The 19,008-nt window shown below is 31.7% G+C and overlaps 2 protein-coding genes across 2 annotated transcripts; one reads left to right on the top strand and one right to left on the bottom strand.

Moving 5' to 3' along the window:
• Positions 1-389: 389 nt before the first annotated feature.
• LOTGIDRAFT_223166 (hypothetical protein) lies at positions 390-5,223 on the top strand. The gene is made up of 8 exons (XM_009068127.1): positions 390-485; positions 1,069-1,201; positions 1,606-1,676; positions 1,918-2,061; positions 2,276-2,345; positions 3,243-3,316; positions 3,739-3,846; positions 4,260-5,223. The coding sequence occupies exons 2-8, from the start codon at positions 1,079-1,081 to the stop codon at positions 4,471-4,473; spliced, it is 804 nt and encodes a 267-aa protein (XP_009066375.1). The 5' UTR covers positions 390-485; positions 1,069-1,078; the 3' UTR covers positions 4,474-5,223.
• Positions 5,224-11,356: 6,133 nt separating this feature from the next.
• Positions 11,357-13,446, bottom strand: LOTGIDRAFT_197828 (hypothetical protein). Its single transcript, XM_009068126.1, has 4 exons — positions 13,171-13,446; positions 12,798-12,873; positions 12,449-12,514; positions 11,357-11,984 (listed from the first exon to the last, which is right to left on the bottom strand). Exons 1-4 carry the CDS (start codon positions 13,432-13,434, stop codon positions 11,968-11,970), a joined length of 423 nt encoding a protein of 140 aa, XP_009066374.1. The 5' UTR covers positions 13,435-13,446; the 3' UTR covers positions 11,357-11,967.
• Between the last annotated feature and the right edge of the window lie 5,562 nt (positions 13,447-19,008).

Below are 19,008 nucleotides of genomic sequence, written 5' to 3'. Positions count from 1 at the left end.
GTCTCATTTTGTAAATAATTCATATCAGTACTTTTGTAATAAAAATTGAAAATCACAATTTTTTTTTCTTGTCAAATGCATGTGCTCATTTGATCTCGACCATGAAACCAAGGGTACTTAATTTATGCATAATGCAATGAAGCTGTGATGACTCAGAATCTTAGACTTGTTCATGGAGTACAAGTGACTGCCTCTTGCATCTTAAGTAAATACATGTGAGGGAAGAGAAATGCTGAGGCAGATTAAAACAATCCGTTGTAGCTTGAAATGGAATAGTTATTCCCCTTGATTACTCTTTTCATAGGAGGCTTGAAAACACCTTGTACGTTCATGACGTCACTTATCATGTGACTTTGTTGTCAAGGTCATGAAGACGCTTTGTTCTGTTATTTTTATTGTATGACAATCAAGACTACAAAGCCATCTTTGGAGAAACGCTATTTCATTGAACTGAGGAAAAGAATTGTGTTGTCCATTTACGTAAAGTAGGTACTCCTTATAATATAAAGTAATATAGATATTGAAGGTTTGGGACAATGCTATAGCTTTGTATACAAAACACAAGTCAAATTAAATAATTTTGATCAGTTTAGCAAGCTTGGGCTGACCTACATTCTCAGAGAATTCGTCTATTTTGTTAGTGGGGGACTTGGTGTTGAAACCATGCGAGAGAGAGACTTAAAAGTGGCAATTTGCTTGGTAAAAAACAAAGGAAAAGATTAGACATTTACTAAAATTCCATAGTTTTATCCAAAAAGTCAATGCTTGGTTAGACTGACTGTTACCTATAGTGGCTATAGATATCATAACTGATTTAAGCTCAGCCTATATGAGAAAAAAAAAAGTGTAAATGTAATAGGCCTAACTAAATATAGAATAAGCTTAATTCAATCAATCAAGCCAACCAAGCAGAGAGCCCAGCTTAATCTAATGTGAAGTAATACTTTGTTTGATAAATATGGTAATTTTAAAATTAATCAATGGAAAGGCATCTAGCTGGGCAGTAGACTAGTTTAGATATCCTGTGGGTTATCACAGGTATTTAATTGTAAATTTTTAATTCATTAGATAAAAGAAAATGGGTACCCGAGTATACATTGGTAGATTGTCACATCATACTAAAGAAAGAGATGTAGAGAAGTTTTTTAAATCATATGGCAGAATCAGAGATATTATGATGAAAACTGGTTATGGCTTTGTTGTAAGTATTAAAAGCAATGAAACTATGACAACTCTAAATAAATTTGATATTCAATTTGTTTGTTTCCTTATTTCAATTGATAACAATCATCATGTTATTTGATACAGTTTTATTTTCTTTACATCAGTTTACAGCTGTATTTATTATACAGACTGGTAATTAATATTATTTCTGTAATGCATGTCAATATGTAATCTGATATCAATTAGGTCAAGGATAGAATTTAAATTAAGTTTTATTCATACAAGTTTCTGGTTGTCAAAAATTGTAGTTGACAAGCCTTAGTAATTGATAACAGCAATTTTAAGAAAAAGCCTTTCTATGTTATTCAAATATATAGTTCCTTTTGTGTAACTTAAACTATAACTACATGTATACTTACATTGATTGTGATATTTGTACAGGAATTTGACGACCACCGAGATGCTGATGATGCTGTTTATGAATTAAATGGTAAAGATTTGATGGGAGAAAGGTGAGTATATTGGTGCTTAATTAGGGAAACTAGTTAAAAAAAACGATCAGAACTTTAAAACTAGACTCAAAATCCTAATAGCTAGTAGCTATTGAAATAATTTTTTTTTTAAGTTATGAACAAATATATGATTTTCAAGTGATGTGTGCTTGAAGAATTTCAATTGACTTTTGTAGGTAAATGTTTTGTAAAATTCTGCTCATTATGATTCTAAATTTGAATGATATATACTTGATTCTAGGGTTGTAGTAAATCATGCCAGAGGTCCACGCAGTAATGATGATTACAGAGACCGTCGTGGTGGTGGGGGGTTCAGAAGTCGTGGAGGTTACAGCAGTAGGGGAAGGGGTAGCTTTTTTGATAGACGACAAGCTAGAAATGACAAGTAAGTTTAAATTAGTTTCGTACTTTTCTTAGTCTTGTGTATTCTTGTATTATTTCTGTGTTGTGCTAAGGAGTGAAGATTTTAACTTTGACGCCATTTTATATTATTGTGCAATATTTTGGCTTTTGATATAGAGTGGTATGCATGTAAATTGCTGAAAAGCTTCTTAGACTCTTGTTACCCAGGATTATAACTGAACACTATTTTAAACAAGGTATGGACCCCCTACAAGGACTGGTAACAGAGTGATAGTGGAGAATTTATCGTCTCGAGTCAGTTGGCAGGTTTGTAGTTTCTGTTTAATTTCCTCCAGTGTTGTCATAACTTTTTCTTGGCTTTATGGCACTCTGTATTCGTGGTGGACCTGTCACACTCTTTATTATGTTACTTCACAATTTCATATCATAATAATTTCATGATTATTTTATTTTGTAGCGTTCTAAGAATTCTATATAAATATGATTGATTTCAAAAGAGGGCTACCCGAGAATCACAAACGGCTCAATAAGAGGGATAGAGATAGTTCAGAAATAATAGGCTCATCCAGTCTGCTTACACTATAGAAGGGCGAAATTCAATTCTGATATAACACAGATACATCCAAGCTTTGTCCAATATCACCAGAGGTCTCCCAAGGTTTAGAATGTAGAAATTCACCTGAGTTAGAAGGATGGCAATTTTCATTTTACAAAGAATTGGTGTTTTTTCTTGATGTCCTCATCTTTGCCTTGGTTTGGTCTGCTCTTGTATTGAATGAGAAGTGGCTTTATAAATCACTGGAGAGCTCATTTAAATGGCTTGATGTTGATGTATATATTGAGTAATATAAGAGTTTAGTCAACTCTAAGACCCTGTTTCATATTGATCTTAACGGGATGAATTGTAGAGGTAATTTACTCCTAACAATTTTATTTGCTGAATTTAATCCTACTCTGCAATGTCATATGAAAAATTTTAAATAAAAAAAATTTTCCTGCCTGCATTGAAGATTTAAAAAGAAGTGAAAATGTAGAAAAATTAAAATTTTATTGTGCATTGTGCAAATATGAAAACTGAGTTGATGAAATGAAGTATGTTTTTAGCTGATGACTTAAGAATCCAGAGATACAAGTAAGAAATTGAAAATATATTTAATATTCCACAATGAACAGTAAATAATGAAAAATGACGATATATTGTAGGATTTGAAGGACTATATGAGACAAGCTGGAGAAGTGACTTATGCTGATGCTCATAAGAAAGAAAAGAATGTTGGGTAAGTCTGCTTGAACTTTGAATTAGGGGAGAGAAGGAGTGATTGACCACTGTATGTAATTTTGTATCAAGTAGTCTTTCTGTACAGTAAAACCCATAGAATATCCAAGCAACAAAATGGCAAAATTGTGCTGATCTGGCTATAATTATAATTTTTTCTTTCTTAAAACAAATGTTCTCTTAAAACGTTGTTAATTTTAATACAATTCGCCCCTTCTGTTATCAAATGGTATGAAACAACTTATTTGTTTTATTGAATACAGAGCTAAATTAACTTTGTGAAAAAATAAGAATTTGAGAGAGGGATGAAGTAGGCTACAATAAGCTTGTTTCCCGATCCTTTGCCTTTATTGGATAAAATATTTTTTATACAAAGAAAAAAAATTGGAATTTGTCTTGATTATCATTGATATTTGTTTCCAGTGTTGTAGAGTTTTCATCTGCTGCTGATTTAAAGAATGCCATGAGTAAACTTGATGGTACTGAAATCAATGGTAGAAAGATTCATCTTATTGACGACAGTTCTAAAAGGTAGGTTAGATGCAGGCTTTTTATTATATGCCATCATCTCTTCAATAATCTGAACTATTGCATTCTCTACAATGGTCGTTTAAGTGAATCTGATTAAGCCCAACTGTTCATTTGTAGTTTTAAGCAGATAGTTTCCGGTAGACAAGGAATTCTAAGAACTCTTATTGGCTGATGTTATAACTTTGATTGTATTAACCAATCAGTAGGATCTGAGAAAGCTGTGAGCCTCTAACCAATCAGATTTCTAAAAGTAGGATCTGAGAAAGCAATGCTGTGAGCCTCTGACAACAAGCCATAGAGTCCTAAGTATCTCAAATGTAATAAAAAAAAAATTAGCAGCTTATCACAATGTCAATAATTGATGTTTTGTGGACTTTGTTTAACTTTGAAGAAAGATAAATTTCTTTCCCCAGGAGCAGAAGTCGTAGTCGAAGCCGTTCTCGACGACGAAGTTCTTCAAGAAGCAGAAGCCGATCCAGGAGTCGAAGTGCCAGTCGTCGTCGAAGTGCCAGTCGCAGCAGAAGCCGAAGTGTCAGTCGTAAAAGAGACTCGAGATCCAGATCTAAGACTCCTGTACCACAGAATACCAAACCCAAATCACGATCAAGGTCCCCTGGTACTCCTTAGAACAGACTTGATCATATCTTGCATGTAAATAGATATCTTCACAATGTCCTGCTCCTACCAACTACATAAATATACCTTACTAAAATAGCCCTCTTTGTAATAACAGGGAATGTAGCCATTTGATTGGATTGTACACCAATCAGGGCCCTTGGCAGAGAGAATGTAAACATTGTGGCTTCAATGATACAAGAAGGTGGCTAATGCAGTCAAGGTATAAGTTTGTAATAGCTTAACATTGTGAAGATGGTCAATAAGAGGGAAATCTTTTTTCATCCATTTAAATCACGAGAATTGTGATACTCTTAACAGACAAATTAATGCTTTACCACATGATGCAAAAATATTTCATTTTCATTTTTTGTTTCACTAATTTTTTTTGTGGACTTTTGTGCTAAATTTCATTAGAAATTCATGTTATTATTGTATGTGAATAACAGCAATGATCAGTATTCTTTTACATTGTGATAATCTTGACAAAATTAAAGCATTGACAAAATTTTTGATCATATGTTCTTCAAAAAATTCATGTCACTAAAATTGTGAGAAATTTACACAAAAATTAGTAATATGATGTTAAGAAGGGTTAAAATGCTGGATGTTAGAGTGACAATATCAGACCTGTAAACAGGCTATACAGGTTATTAAGAGATGTAAATTCAGTTGTGTGTTCTATTGTATTCTAATTGTATGTGATACTTAGTCTTTATCATATTCCAATAAAAAAAACAAAGTTTTTGTATCTAACTTTTTAAAAGATGAAAGATATCTGATATCTACTCACAAGTTATTGACCAGATGATCTGATATTTAGTCAAGAATTAAAGACCAGATGATCTGATATTTACTCATGAGTTCTAGACCAGATGATCTGATATTTACTCATGAGTTCTAGACCAGATGATCTGATATTTACTCACGAGTTATTGACCAGATAATCTGACATTTATTCATGAGTTATTGACCAGATAATCTGATATTTACACATGTGTTCTATACCAGATGATCTGATATTTACTCACGAGTTATTGACCAGATGATCTGATATTTACTCACGAATTAAAGAGCAGATGATCTTATCTTTACTCACGAGTTATTGACCAGATGATCTGATATTTACTCACGAGTTATTGACCAGATAATCTGATATTTACTCGTGTTCTAGACCAGATGATCTGATATTTACTCACGAGTTCTAGACCAGATAATCTTATAATTACTCATGAGTTCTAGACCAGGATGATCTGATATTTAATCGTGTTCTAGACCAGATCTGATATTTACTCACGAGTTATTGACCAGATAATCTGACATTTATTCATGAGTTATTGACCAGATAATCTGACATTTATTCATGAGTTATTGACCAGATAATCTGATATTTACACATGTGTTCTATACCAGATGATCTGATATTTACTCACGAGTTATTGACCAGATGATCTGATATTTACTCACGAATTAAAGAGCAGATGATCTTATCTTTACTCACGAGTTATTGACCAGATGATCTGATATTTACTCACGAATTAAAGAGCAGATGATCTTATCTTTACTCACGAGTTATTGACCAGATAATCTGATATTTACTCGTGTTCTAGACCAGATGATCTGATATTTACTCACGAGTTCTAGACCAGATAATCTTATAATTACTCATGAGTTCTTGACCAGGATGATCTGATATTTAATCGTGTTCTAGACCAGATGATCTGATATTTAATCAAGAGTTCTAGACCAGGATGATCTGATATTTACTCACAAGTTCTAGACCAGATGATCTGATATTTACTCACGAGTTCTAGACCAGATGATCTGATATTTACTCATGTGTTCTATACCAGATGATCTGATATTTACTCGTGTTCTAGACCAGGATGATATTTACTCATAGTTCTAGACAAATGATCCGATATTTACTCACAAGTTCTAGACTAATGATCCGATATTTACTCATGAGTTCTAAACCAGATGATATTTACTCATAGTTCTAGACAAATGATCCGATATTTACTCACAAGTTCTAGACAAATGATCCGATATTTACTCATGAGTTCTAGACCAGATGATCTTATATTGATTCACGAGTTATTGACCAGATGATCTGACATTTACTCGTGTTCTAGACCAGGATGATCTGATATTTACTCGGGTTCTAAACCAGATGATATTTACTCATAGTTCTAGACAAATGATCCGATATTTACTCACAAGTTCTAGACTAATGATCCGATATTTACTCATGAGTTCTAAACCAGATGATCTAATATTAATTCAAATTTCTATTTAAAATTTGCTCACCAAGATAGATATACACCAGTGAGTTTTTACTGGTTATTTGATACCTGGCTCCTGATCAATCACCAATACAAAAAAGAAAAGTTTTCACAAAGCCATATTTATTGTATAGAGTCTTCAATAAAAGCTACAAAATTACAACAAAGATTATACAGAATAAATTATTTCTTACAAAAACAAGGATTTTCATCAACTGATTATTTACAAAAGAATGATCAACATCTAAGATATATTATGAATTTATAACATAAAGCACATTAACATAACACAACTCAATCAGTATTTGCCATCAATTTCCAGAATTTATACCCACAAAACAATGACTTAAATCTGAGAAACTTAAAGAATCAAATTGGTTCTTTAAAGACAGAGTGAGATAAAAATAGTTCCAATTTTGGTGACAGACACGCATAAGCTCTTGCTGGGTTTTTTTCCGAAACTCAACTTGTAAAGTAGTAAAATTTGTTTAAACTACTGAGCAATAAATCTCTTTAGTTGTATGCCTTACCATAGCTATGTATTATGCAATAAGAAATATTTCCATTTCGATTTTTGATTAACTTGATAAATAATTTTTTGATGAATACTATAAATTATCATATATAAATTTGAATATTTGCTATATTTAAGCTTTTGATATTGAATATTTGTGGAAATAAATTAACATAATAACAAGTATATTATTGAGATATAAAGGAATTCATAACAGCTGTTACAACTATAATAAGACAGTAATAACTCTAGTTTATTATAAATTATGCATATTGATATCCAATACTCATTACAACTGTAAAATAATAATATACCAGTCAAGAGAGTGGTTTGACTGTGCCATAGAATATAAATCTAAAAAATTGACCTAAAGTGTCTTAACTTCTGAGTGTGGACTATACATTTTACCTTTTCTTTCAATTCTTAGCGTTTAATGTACTGACTAACTTCTATATTTTACAAAAATTTCAGCAAATAACTTAACAGTGGGCCGAACATTATATTATATGAGGTTACTTATATATTGAAAAGGCATGACAATCAAGATTGAGATAAGCTCGAGGTTCAATTATAATTGATACAGATGTTAAACAAAGCCAAATTGATATTTTTACAGCATCTGTGTTCTGTTTCCAGCTTTCAATCAGAAAACAAATCAAATATGTAGACAGATTTTTAAGAAAATCAGGAAACAGAGTCTTTATCCATACAAGCTACAAGTAAAATTGAGGCTGGCAAAAACCATAAAGCTCTTTACATTCACATACCAATACCCATATACATACCTAAGATACAGTCCATAGAATAAGCAATAATATGATTTAACAGTGTATATACTATTATATAGAATTTAATATTTAAAAGCAACATATAATAATAATTATCATTTAAATGAACACTACCTCTTGGGAAGACCAACAAATTTTAATGTTTAAACTTGGCCAAAATGCTCTTATTGACTGAGTTTGAGACTTTAAATTTAATGGTCATTCTAAGAGGTAATATTTATTTAACTTTGGTTTTTGATATCAGAAATATTCCATTTAATAATTTGGGAATGTTCAAATTTTCCTTTAGAATTATGCAGGTTGGGTCTATAAGCATTTCTATCAGCAGACCTGTACACGCCATATTTCCTCATAATATCACTAACCAAGCATCCACATTTGAATTATAGCCATTTAGCAGGTCAATCAAATACTTCAATAACATTTTAAACTAACACTGGATATTGCCAATTGAGAAGTCTTTTTTTATCAGTGATTAATTCAGTTTCCTTACTTTAGGAATTTACTTTACTTATTTTGTTACCTAAAACTTTTCCATTACATTATCTATCTTGACTAAATGCTTGTCAAATGTCATGATTGAACAGGTTCGATAAAAACTTATAAACTATAGTTTATTGGTTAATTTATTTCTATTGATGTTTGATCTTTATATTTTTTTTCGATTTTTAATGTTTTGATTAAAAACCTAACAACTAAGACAAAATACTGTTGAAGGCAGTTTATATACAGCGTTACTATAATACAAGATACTCCATATATTTGCACTTTGCCCAATAATATCAGTTGAACATGGGGATTTCAAAATTGAAACAATTGTTACGTTTGCAAGCCAGCTATATTTACCATTTAAAATTGCCGTCACAAAATAGCGATTACCAGTTGTGTATGACTGTATATATCAAATGCAACTCTCATGCCACTGAGTTGTGAGAACCAATGAACACTTTCATTATTCGCAACTGTAAACAATTGGTAATCGCTATGGTGTAGGTGAACTTTAAGCATTTAACAATGCCAGTTTATTTACCAGTTAAAGAAGTTTATTTAGTAGTGATAAAAAGGACTTCATATTCAAAGGCATCAGTCACAAAGCAGTATCAATGAAAAATTCTAAATAACTAAGATCTACTACTACTTTTACATGTAGATGTATGATACAGATATGGTTATGATTTTAAAGGTTTAACTATTAAAATAACACTTTCAGAAGCTCAATTCCCACCTTTTCTAATTCACAACTTAAAGCAAACGCTTTGAGTAGGTCAAATTGAGTATATGTAGCTCAATAATGATAAAAATACTCTCACAACCTGAAGCTTTCCATTAGATATACTCTGCATTTGGTTTTAGCAATTTATTCTCTGAACTTTGGTATTTTCAATGAGCGTACCAATTTCTTAATTCTTTTCTTTTCATAAAGGTGGTGCTTGATTGGTATGCTCTGAACAGTTTCAGTCTGTTTCCATTCTGGAATCAATCAAATAAAAAAATGTTGTATTGAGCTCTTGACAGTGTTATTTTTAACCTTCACCTTGCACTATAATGGCTTTATTTACATGTTACTATTATGAAGCTAGGTGTAATAAATTCTATGTACAATTGGTTTTTATCTGGTCATTGCCATAGTTTAAATTATCAAGTTTAAACGGTTAAAACATAGCATAAATATACATCAAGATTCTAAATGTCCCACTACATTACAAATATTTACAAAACCTTGCTAGTTAATGAAGTTTGGACCATCTTTCAAGAGAGACATCTTCAAGTACATTCAAGATTTTATTTTGTACCTTAATTAATTCTCTGGGACAACACAATGATTCATTTAAGCGAGATGCAAAAAAATTCCAAATCAATGGAGACGTTCATATCACACCAACATATATAACATAGTTATGCAGATATCTACAGATATTAGCAAAATATTCAATTAAAACTCACTATTGGTGAGAAATATACTTGAATGAGTGAGTTGGCCCAGGGTGATTAGTTGGTACAAAAAAACATCAGTGAATGAAGGAGGTAGCAAGCTCTAAAATGAAGCAGTTATGATTTGTGCAATGCAAATGTTTGAAGATGATCGAAATGGAAGTTAAAAGTTTCTTCCTAAACATCAAATAAAGCCATATTTAAGAAAGAAAAATTCATCTTCATATGTTGAAAATTTCAGTGCATCACTGCCAATGTTTCAAGTTCTCTGGTTGAACTCGACTTGCCAGATCTTTGTCAGTGAGGTTCATAACTTCTTCATTGCCATTGCACCTCTATCTTTCACTGATAAGGAACATTACAAACCTACTGATTCATATAGCATATACAAATTTACTTATAAGCCTACTAATATAAAGAGTGTACATGCGTCTTTATTGTAAGTTTACTCACAGATGCAGCAAAATAACTTTATTACTGTAATATCATAAACTTACATATTTATCATAATATCATGTATTGAATTTTAATAGATTATATATATTTATGGTATAGCTGACTGACACAGCTAGAACTAGAAATCACAATAAATTAATAAATATAATACTACATAGAAAAGATAATATATAGAATATTAACAATCATTTTATTCTGTACAAGTTTCTGAAGCAAAATTATACTGAGGAATTCCTTAATATTGAATAAATTATATGATTATGATCATATCTTATTAGTTAAACAGGTATATATGTAATTAACATAAATAAGCAAGTATAGCAAGCCTTTTCCATTATAATAAATAAGCACAGTGTTTATATGATCTTACAGGCAATTCCCACTATAAGAATGCTGCAAATTTGATTTAATAAACTGGCATACTTAATTGCCACAACAGCCTACTATGCCACGTGCCAGCTTTCTCAAAACTATGCCTTATATTATAATTAGCCAGTCATTTATTTTAGTTACAGAATATTGTGCTGTGACATTACATTGTACCATATCTAAATGATCAATTTAAATGCTATAATGGCAGTTTTCTATAAGAGATCACAAAATTACATTGCACTAGTTAAATTGTCAGACATATCTAAGATCAGAGGAAATTATGCTATGCCACATATGATAACAAATAGAATTGATAATGCATTGCCACAGATGATAATGCATTGCCACAGATGATTATGCCTTGCCACAGTTGATAATGGCCTGCCACACATAATGCTATGCCAAAAATGATTATTCCATGCAAGAAATGTACAATATGAGATGTATTCAGATAAAAAATGGATGAAATTTTACATTATGACTTGACAATTGAGACATTAAAGCTATCATGATTTTTTCAGTTTTTCAAACATTTTTTTTAATTTTTTCATATTTTGATATAAAAACATTGATCTTCATTTTGATTAGAACAAGTAAAAGCTGAATGAAGCCAGCAACACAGGTGATCATTTAAATTGAAAAAACAGGATGTAAAAATATTATCAGCATCGAGCACAAAAATTTCAAGCACTGCTTACTTGCTTAAATTTTGTGAAAAAATCTTAAAGTCAACATTCACATGAAGAAAATGCCAAAAGTTTGATTCTGGAAATCAAAAGCCATGCAATTTAAAAGATCCAGTGCAAGACATGTCGTTATATGCATACACCTAAAGAAGATACTAGAAAGGTGGCTATTGCAGTCAAGGTATAAGATGAAGTTCGCAACACCTTGACAATGAAGATAACACCCACAATATTTTCATATCACTGATTGACAAAAATCGCGTGCTGCTGGCCTCATATTTGATCATTGTCGGCTCGCTGGTAGTATTTGATTTACAAACAACATTTAATAACATTGAAACAAAGTAGGTAAAAGTTTGGTATAAAAAGCTAGGTAATTTATCTAGCACTATTATTAAACAACTTGGCATCCATCTTGATTTCTGGCAGCCATCTTGAATCTTGGCAGCATTCTTGCACTTGTGTTGTAAACATTACGTTGGACATAATACTGAAAGAGAGTAATAAAAATTATTTCAAAGTTTTTCATTAAAAGAGTTTACAAACTCATATCATGTGTTCCTGGAAGGGTAAGCATGTCCTGCCCTGTTACCATATCACCATCTCACAGTACAAATGTTAAGGCAGCTTGTAGTCATTAAAGTCTTCAATAGGTTCAAGAATGACCTCAGTGTCAACAAAATAATATAATCTGATCTTAGTTTAGACTGTGTTCAAGGCCATTATCAACATTTTTGTGTGCAATACTTAAAGCCAAAATCCCTATTTAGAAAACTGCATATGAGTATGCCGAAAAAGCAGACTGGAAGTGACAAAAGTCTAAACATCCATGTCCTTTTTTGATGAATTGTAGGATATCCAGTTATTAATTTCAATCTGAAAGTTCAATATGGGTATAGTTGGTAAAACAATATCTTGTTGAGTATATCCTATAAAACACCATGATTACCCTACCTTTAAGGATATAATCTGTAAGAAGAGTAGGGACTGTAGAACTATCTTCATTTATTGCCTGCAAAACTACAAATATAAAACATTGGTGATATTCGTTAACATTTTTAATAGTTTCCACATTCTAAAAAATTAAGGTAAGGGCACATTTCTCTAGATTTTGGTCTATAATTTCATAAATTTGAGCACCTAACTTCCCCAACCTAAGGTTATCAAAAAAGTCTTTTGGTCATATATTGCAGACAATTTTCCAGGAAAGAACCAAATTTTTTTAAACATAAGAAAGCTAGCACCAATTATTTATGATTTCAATTTACATCAAATGCTTTAAAATTTCTCTTTCAATACTTACTTTTTATGTAAATCTGCAATTGTTCTGATGTTGGGGCACCTTGATTTGGATGATATGGTATCACTGTAGTTAAATGCTGGAATAATTATAGTCAAAGTTAATTAAGTATAAATAATATATACAATTGTTAGTCCTATATAACAAATGATAACACAGTGTTGGGCCTTTGTAATAGCTACACCAAAAAATGCTTAGTTTTTGACTGAAAATTGGAATGGTGCATATGATGCTATCTATCAGTGTCTCCAATACATGAAAAATTAGCCCACACGATACAGAAAAGTAAAACTCCATTCATTTCTAATACACGAAAAAGTTTAGAAATCTGTTGACAATCCATTTTAAAAACACGAACAAAAATCAAAATACTTACTGCATTTACTGGAGATTCTGCAGCTCCATTATTATTATTATGACTGACAGTCTTAGATTTACGTTTCTTCTTGTCCACGTTGTTATCTCTGCGTTTCTTCTGTATGGTCAGCAGCAAGGATATAAACTGGTTCTTGAGTTCTTTATCATATTCTAATTCATCACGTAGAGCTAGTTCATGTACCAACATACCAGATAATTCCTTTATTGTCATTTCATATTCATTTAATACTTCATTTATCTCACTACTACTCATATCTTTCATTTCTAGAAAATAAAACACAAGATTGTTAGACTAGAGAGCTCAGACTTTTAATATTTTTACAGAACTCTAGAGATAAGACTTGTCAGTTGTCATCAAGCTAGCATAGATAAAATTGTTAGGCTGGAAAGCTGGGACTCTTCATAGAAAGACTTTGACAACAAGCTAGCTTAAGCCCTGTTTATACAGTCACATGTTACTCACATAAGCATATTTACAAGTCAAGATGGAATGATCAAATCAAGTCAAGACGGAATGATCAAATCAAGACAAGATGGAATGATCAAATCAACACAAGATGAAATGATCAAATCAAGACAAGATGGAATGATCAAATCAACACAAGATGAAATGATCAAATCAAGACAAGATGGAATGATCAAATCAACACAAAATGAAATGATCAAATCAACACAAGATGGAATGATCAAATCAAGACAAGATGAAATGATCAAATCAAGACAAGATGGAATGATCAAATCAACACTTAAGATGAAATGATCTAATAAAGTCAAAATGGAATGATCAAATCAAGTCATACGTAAGTATATTTACTAATATAAGTAAATGTGGTCGTATAAACGAGTCTTTTAGATAAAAACAAACACAGGATTATTAAACATGAAATAAAGACAGAACTCTAGGATCATCAAGCCAGTTAGCTCAACAAATCTGGCTGTAAGCTATCCTCGCATGTGGTATTCAGATGGGATATCAGCACGTTTAGAGCCCGACATAAAATGTTAACTAGTTCTATTCTAAAATGTCCATGTGCTCCACAACTACCACAATACAGTTGAGGGGAGGGCTATCCCAACTGTCTGTTAAGCTTACCCCTCACTTTATTTTGTAGTATTGTGTGGGTACTGGCATGGTTGAGATAATACCTTTGAAGTTTTCAACCAAGTTTCCCCCTTACTGTAATGCAGTTAGGAGGGGCTGACATCCAGTCATTCAGATGGGACAAACTGAGGCTCTGTGTGCTACATGCTGTGTACGTTAACGATCGCTCAACAGTTAAGATTGAAAAAAAAGAGTAGGCTAATGCTTTCCTGGCAAATTTCCATCATTGCACACTATGGTGTGGTGCCTGTCCTTATTATCCCATTAGGTGCATAGAAGTTGAGCATAGATGTAAAACTCCATTCATTTCATTTCATATATAAGATAAAGAGCAGACTAATTAATTTAAGACAGAGCAGTCTAGAATAAAATGATATACAAGCTATTGTCAGTATAGTCTAGATGTAAAGTTTATTCACCACTAGGGAATATATTGTCTATAATCAACCACCTCTCGATAAATATCTTATATTTACAGGTTCTATAGGTCTATTGAATAATATTCTCACTGACATACTGTATCATTATTCAATAGGACAGCTCAGTTAGTTAGCTAGTTTACTCAATAATCTCACCAGTTCATTCCTGACATAGGTCGAGATATACTCTATGCTGGGTCAGACATGTCAAAGGAAAGGTGTCCTTGAGGGGACAATCAATCAAAGTACTTAATAAACTCTCAAACAATCTCCATTTAATCGATTTCAGGTAAAAAAAAATCCATTTTGCACATAAAACTTGTATTGAATATTCAAAACAATTTGAGTGCCCCTTCACAGTATGATTGGTTTCTCTACCCATTTTGAATGAAACTATTACATAAATACAAGCTTTTACCAAATATGGAGGCATTAATGGTTATATGCTTTGTATAGATACCAAAATTTATGCAAAATTTGTTCTTTGAAATATCAGGCACTATTTCTAGAATAATCCATAATTATAGATTGTTAATTTTAACTGTGTCATGTAGGCCTATGATCAATTTAATTAATTTACAAGGCTTAAAGCTTATTTTAAAAAAAAAGAAAAATCAATTTAGAGTTTCAAATCACGCGCTTTGAAAAAATCTCCTGACTTTTCGCCCAATCTCCAGATTTTTTAAACCAGTAGTGCCAGATTTGTTGGGTTAGTTAAGATAATGCAATGACAAAAAACAGAACAAATCATGAAACGGAATGTAATCATTCCTGTACTTAACATAATATCATGACTATATTAAGCTATTCTAACTGGGCATTAAGACACATTAGCTTTCAGTGTAAATCATGTTCTAGCTGTCATTCAATACTTTATGTCCCTGCATTTTGATCTAGATGGTCAACCTGTTTTTCACTGATGTCAAATTTATTTTTCAAAACTCAACTGAAATAGTCATCCTGATAGGCACTACAAGACATGTCGACCATTTGAAAATTCACTTTGATTTGAATTCAATCTGCTTTCTAATAATAATTATCAATGGAAAAAGGGTTGAAATAAGACCAATGAACTCTTAATTCAGACGACAAAGACAACCTCAAGAATTCAACTCAAGAGCCAAAGGCATCCCAATGGCAGCTATATTCAGGAAACATTGATAAAACAAGTAAGAAATGTGGACACTCCCTACCCCTGTAACTCTCTAGTTCCCATAGGATATTAATCTTCAAATACGTCAAGAAAGTCCATTCGAAATACTAATGATCCTTCTTTTCTTTGCATAAAAAAATTGGCATTTACCTGCTTCAGTATAATGTGGAAGTTTAAGGAGATTTTCTTTAAATTCAGCATAATGAATATCTTCTGGTGTTTCTTCAAGTTCTACTGTACCATCTTCTAAATTGTTCTCCTGAAAATAATATTTAATATTAGCCCACTACTGTTAATCTTTTTGGATGAGGATTCATGTAAAGACACAGAAAAATCTCATTCCATGATCAAGCCACGATGGAATGATCAAATCAAGCCAAGATGGAATGATCAAATCAAGTCAAGATGGAATGATCAAATTAAGTCAAGATGGAATGATCAAATCATGTCAAGATGGAATGATCAAATCAAGCCAAGATGGAATGATCAAATCAAGTCAAGATGGAATGATCAAATTAAGTCAAGATGGAATGATCAAATCATGTCAAGATAGAATGATCAAATCAAGTTAAGATGGAGTGATCAAGACAAGATGTGTTATGATTAGGCCACATATTCTTGAAACTTAGTGCTAGGATATCATAGAAACAGTGTTAAAAGATAAGAACCTAGGACATTATGGCATTAAGACCATCCGAGAATATGTAGTTATGTCTTGGTGTAATGATCAGATCAGGATAAAATGTAATGATTAAGTTATAATCAAATCACAGTAATGATCATATCAATCATGATGTAGGAATATAGGTCAGGATGTTCTCGGTCAATATAACCCTATCATAACCTCAGGATTTTGTAAATATGCACTGACCAAATTAGGTAAAATGTAATGAAGTGATCAAACACGTTTGATGAAGTCATGACCTCAGGTTGGACATCATGACTTTGTCAAAAAGATGAAGTCATGACCTACTGATGAGTCAATGAACTTAAACTTTTCATTAATAAAACCTTGATGATATAATAATATAGAACGTTAATCAGGTAGGGCATCACGACTTTGTCAAAAAGATGAACTGATAAATTCGTGGCCTACTGATGAGTCATGAACTTAAATATATTTTCATTAATAAAACCTTGATGATATAATAATATAGAACGTTAATCAGGTAGGGCATCACGACTTTGTCAAAAAGATGAACTGATAAATTCGTGGCCTACTGATAAGTCATGAACTTAAATATATTTTCATTAATAAAACCTTGATTACATAATTATAAGAAAATTGATCAGGTTGGGCATCATTATGAAATGATCATATCAGCATGACTTAGTCCAAAAGATGAAGTCATGACCTACTGATTCAGTCAATGAAACAAAATATATTTTCATTAATAAAACCTGATAATATATCAATATAGAATGAAGTTGTTGAGAATCTAAGGTAATGAACATGATTAGTATTCTACCTTGTTGAAAAGACAAGTGGAAACAGCAAGTTCCAGACAATAAACATGATAGCAAGAACTATGTTTAGAATAATAACTCCATGTAACATAACAGATAGGATAATCTATATTAAACATGTCTATAGTCTGATACAAACAATTCTGAACTTTTTAATACTTAGTCTAGGGATAATACTTCTATATTTGGCAGTAATTCGTCTAAAAGGTGTGAAAGGGACAAAATAAATCGTATTACTTAGTCTACAAGCTGATAGACCTCAATTTCACCTCTTTGGAACAATTTTCTCAGTGAAGAGTATTTCTTAAACTATTTCATTATTCAAATATTAGACCTTTTTGAACATTGATAAGGCTTCACATTTAAAATGTTTCGTTTGTTATTACTTGGACTTAATACGGCTTTAGTTTTAAGTTTTTTTGTTTGAATGGATGACTTTAATAAGGCTTGATCACTGTTAATGTATTTCTAGAAATTAATTAGCAAATCTATCCAGAAATAGATTCTTGACAAGAATTCAGATTTAGATCCTTAGTGAACCTATACAAGAACATGTTCAGTAAATATAAGAACGTGGAAGAATACACCTCACTACAGCAGCTTTAACACAATAGAAGATGACCTCATCGCTATTAGATACGACCTTTATAAGAAGTAAGGGGAGATAATCAATAATCAATATTTACTAACAATGTGGGAATATAACTGTTTATCTCATTACATTCACAGGATTTCTTTTAGACGCAGTTTCCAAATATTAGTTATCAGGGAATCCCTGTTGATTGCTTTCAATCCTAAAAACTCTCATCTTAAAAACTGAATTATAAGTTTTTGGCAAACAAACTTGACATAAGAAGAGGTAATATTTTCTACAATTTGATGGAGGCTGACTGCTTTCCAAACACAGAAACCATTCAACTCATTCCATAACAGATTTTAAGACATTCTTATTAGAAATTTTTGGTCTACTTCACAATATCTTAAATCAAAATTGCAGCAAGCAAAAATTTAGAAATTAAACATCTCGCATCATTCAAATTTCAATAAAAAGTCTGCATTTACAGTCAAAACTGTGTGAAAATTGTGATAAGTTGTTTTTAACTGTTATTAAAACTAAGAGGAATATATATTCCACTTTCACTTGCTCCTTTTGAGTTTTCTTATACAAAAATGTTATAATTAGTTTTTATCATAAGTGTGCTATTTCTCAATGTAAATTTACAAATTTGTATTGTGCAATACTTTGTATATTGCTGGAAAGTTAACACCTACACCCTAATCACTTATTTCTGAATTAAGTCATCCTGATAATGATTGTGTTTAGAAACCTGAAGTTCAATTAACTTTAAATCATCAGAACAAGGCTTCATCCTTGGGTGACTAAAAACACTCACACCAAGTTTCATCAAAATCAGTTAAGTTCTAGAGTGTTTTTGAGTTAAAAAATGAAGCGTTTTCAAGAACAAGGGCAATAACTCAAACTAAATATTTTTCGATTTTCTGATTTTCAATAGGGTTCATTCTTAGGTGATTACGAACACTCACCCTATGTCCAAATCCGTGCCTTCTAGAATGTTTACGAGCAATTGTGGGCGGATGGACTAACGGACGGACCGAACTTCAGAAACATTGAGTTATAGATGTGCTTACCTGCATCATAGACTCAATCTCACTGATGACTTCATCAGCTGATAT

Source organism: Lottia gigantea, assembly GCF_000327385.1.
Source record: "Lottia gigantea unplaced genomic scaffold LOTGIsca_89, whole genome shotgun sequence".
NCBI classification, from domain to species: domain Eukaryota; kingdom Metazoa; phylum Mollusca; class Gastropoda; family Lottiidae; genus Lottia; species Lottia gigantea.
The sequence above is the reverse complement of the archived record's forward strand: the minus strand, read 5'-3'. Positions and strand labels throughout refer to the sequence as shown.

Bases quoted from the DNA above. Each gene is read 5' to 3' on its own strand.
- LOTGIDRAFT_223166 (XM_009068127.1), top strand. From the start codon at position 1,079: ATGGGTACCCGAGTATACATTGGTAGATTGTCACATCATACTAAAGAA. The intron at 1,677-1,917 runs GTGAGTATATTG...ACTTGATTCTAG, and splicing joins AAAGATTTGATGGGAGAAAG to GGTTGTAGTAAATCATGCCA. The intron at 2,346-3,242 runs GTTTGTAGTTTC...GATATATTGTAG, and splicing joins CGTCTCGAGTCAGTTGGCAG to GATTTGAAGGACTATATGAG.
- LOTGIDRAFT_197828 (XM_009068126.1), bottom strand. From the start codon at position 13,434: ATGAAAGATATGAGTAGTAGTGAGATAAATGAAGTATTAAATGAATAT. The intron at 12,874-13,170 runs GTAAGTATTTTG...TAATTATTCCAG, and splicing joins CAGAATCTCCAGTAAATGCA to CATTTAACTACAGTGATACC. The intron at 12,515-12,797 runs GTAAGTATTGAA...TTATATTTGTAG, and splicing joins ATTGCAGATTTACATAAAAA to TTTTGCAGGCAATAAATGAA.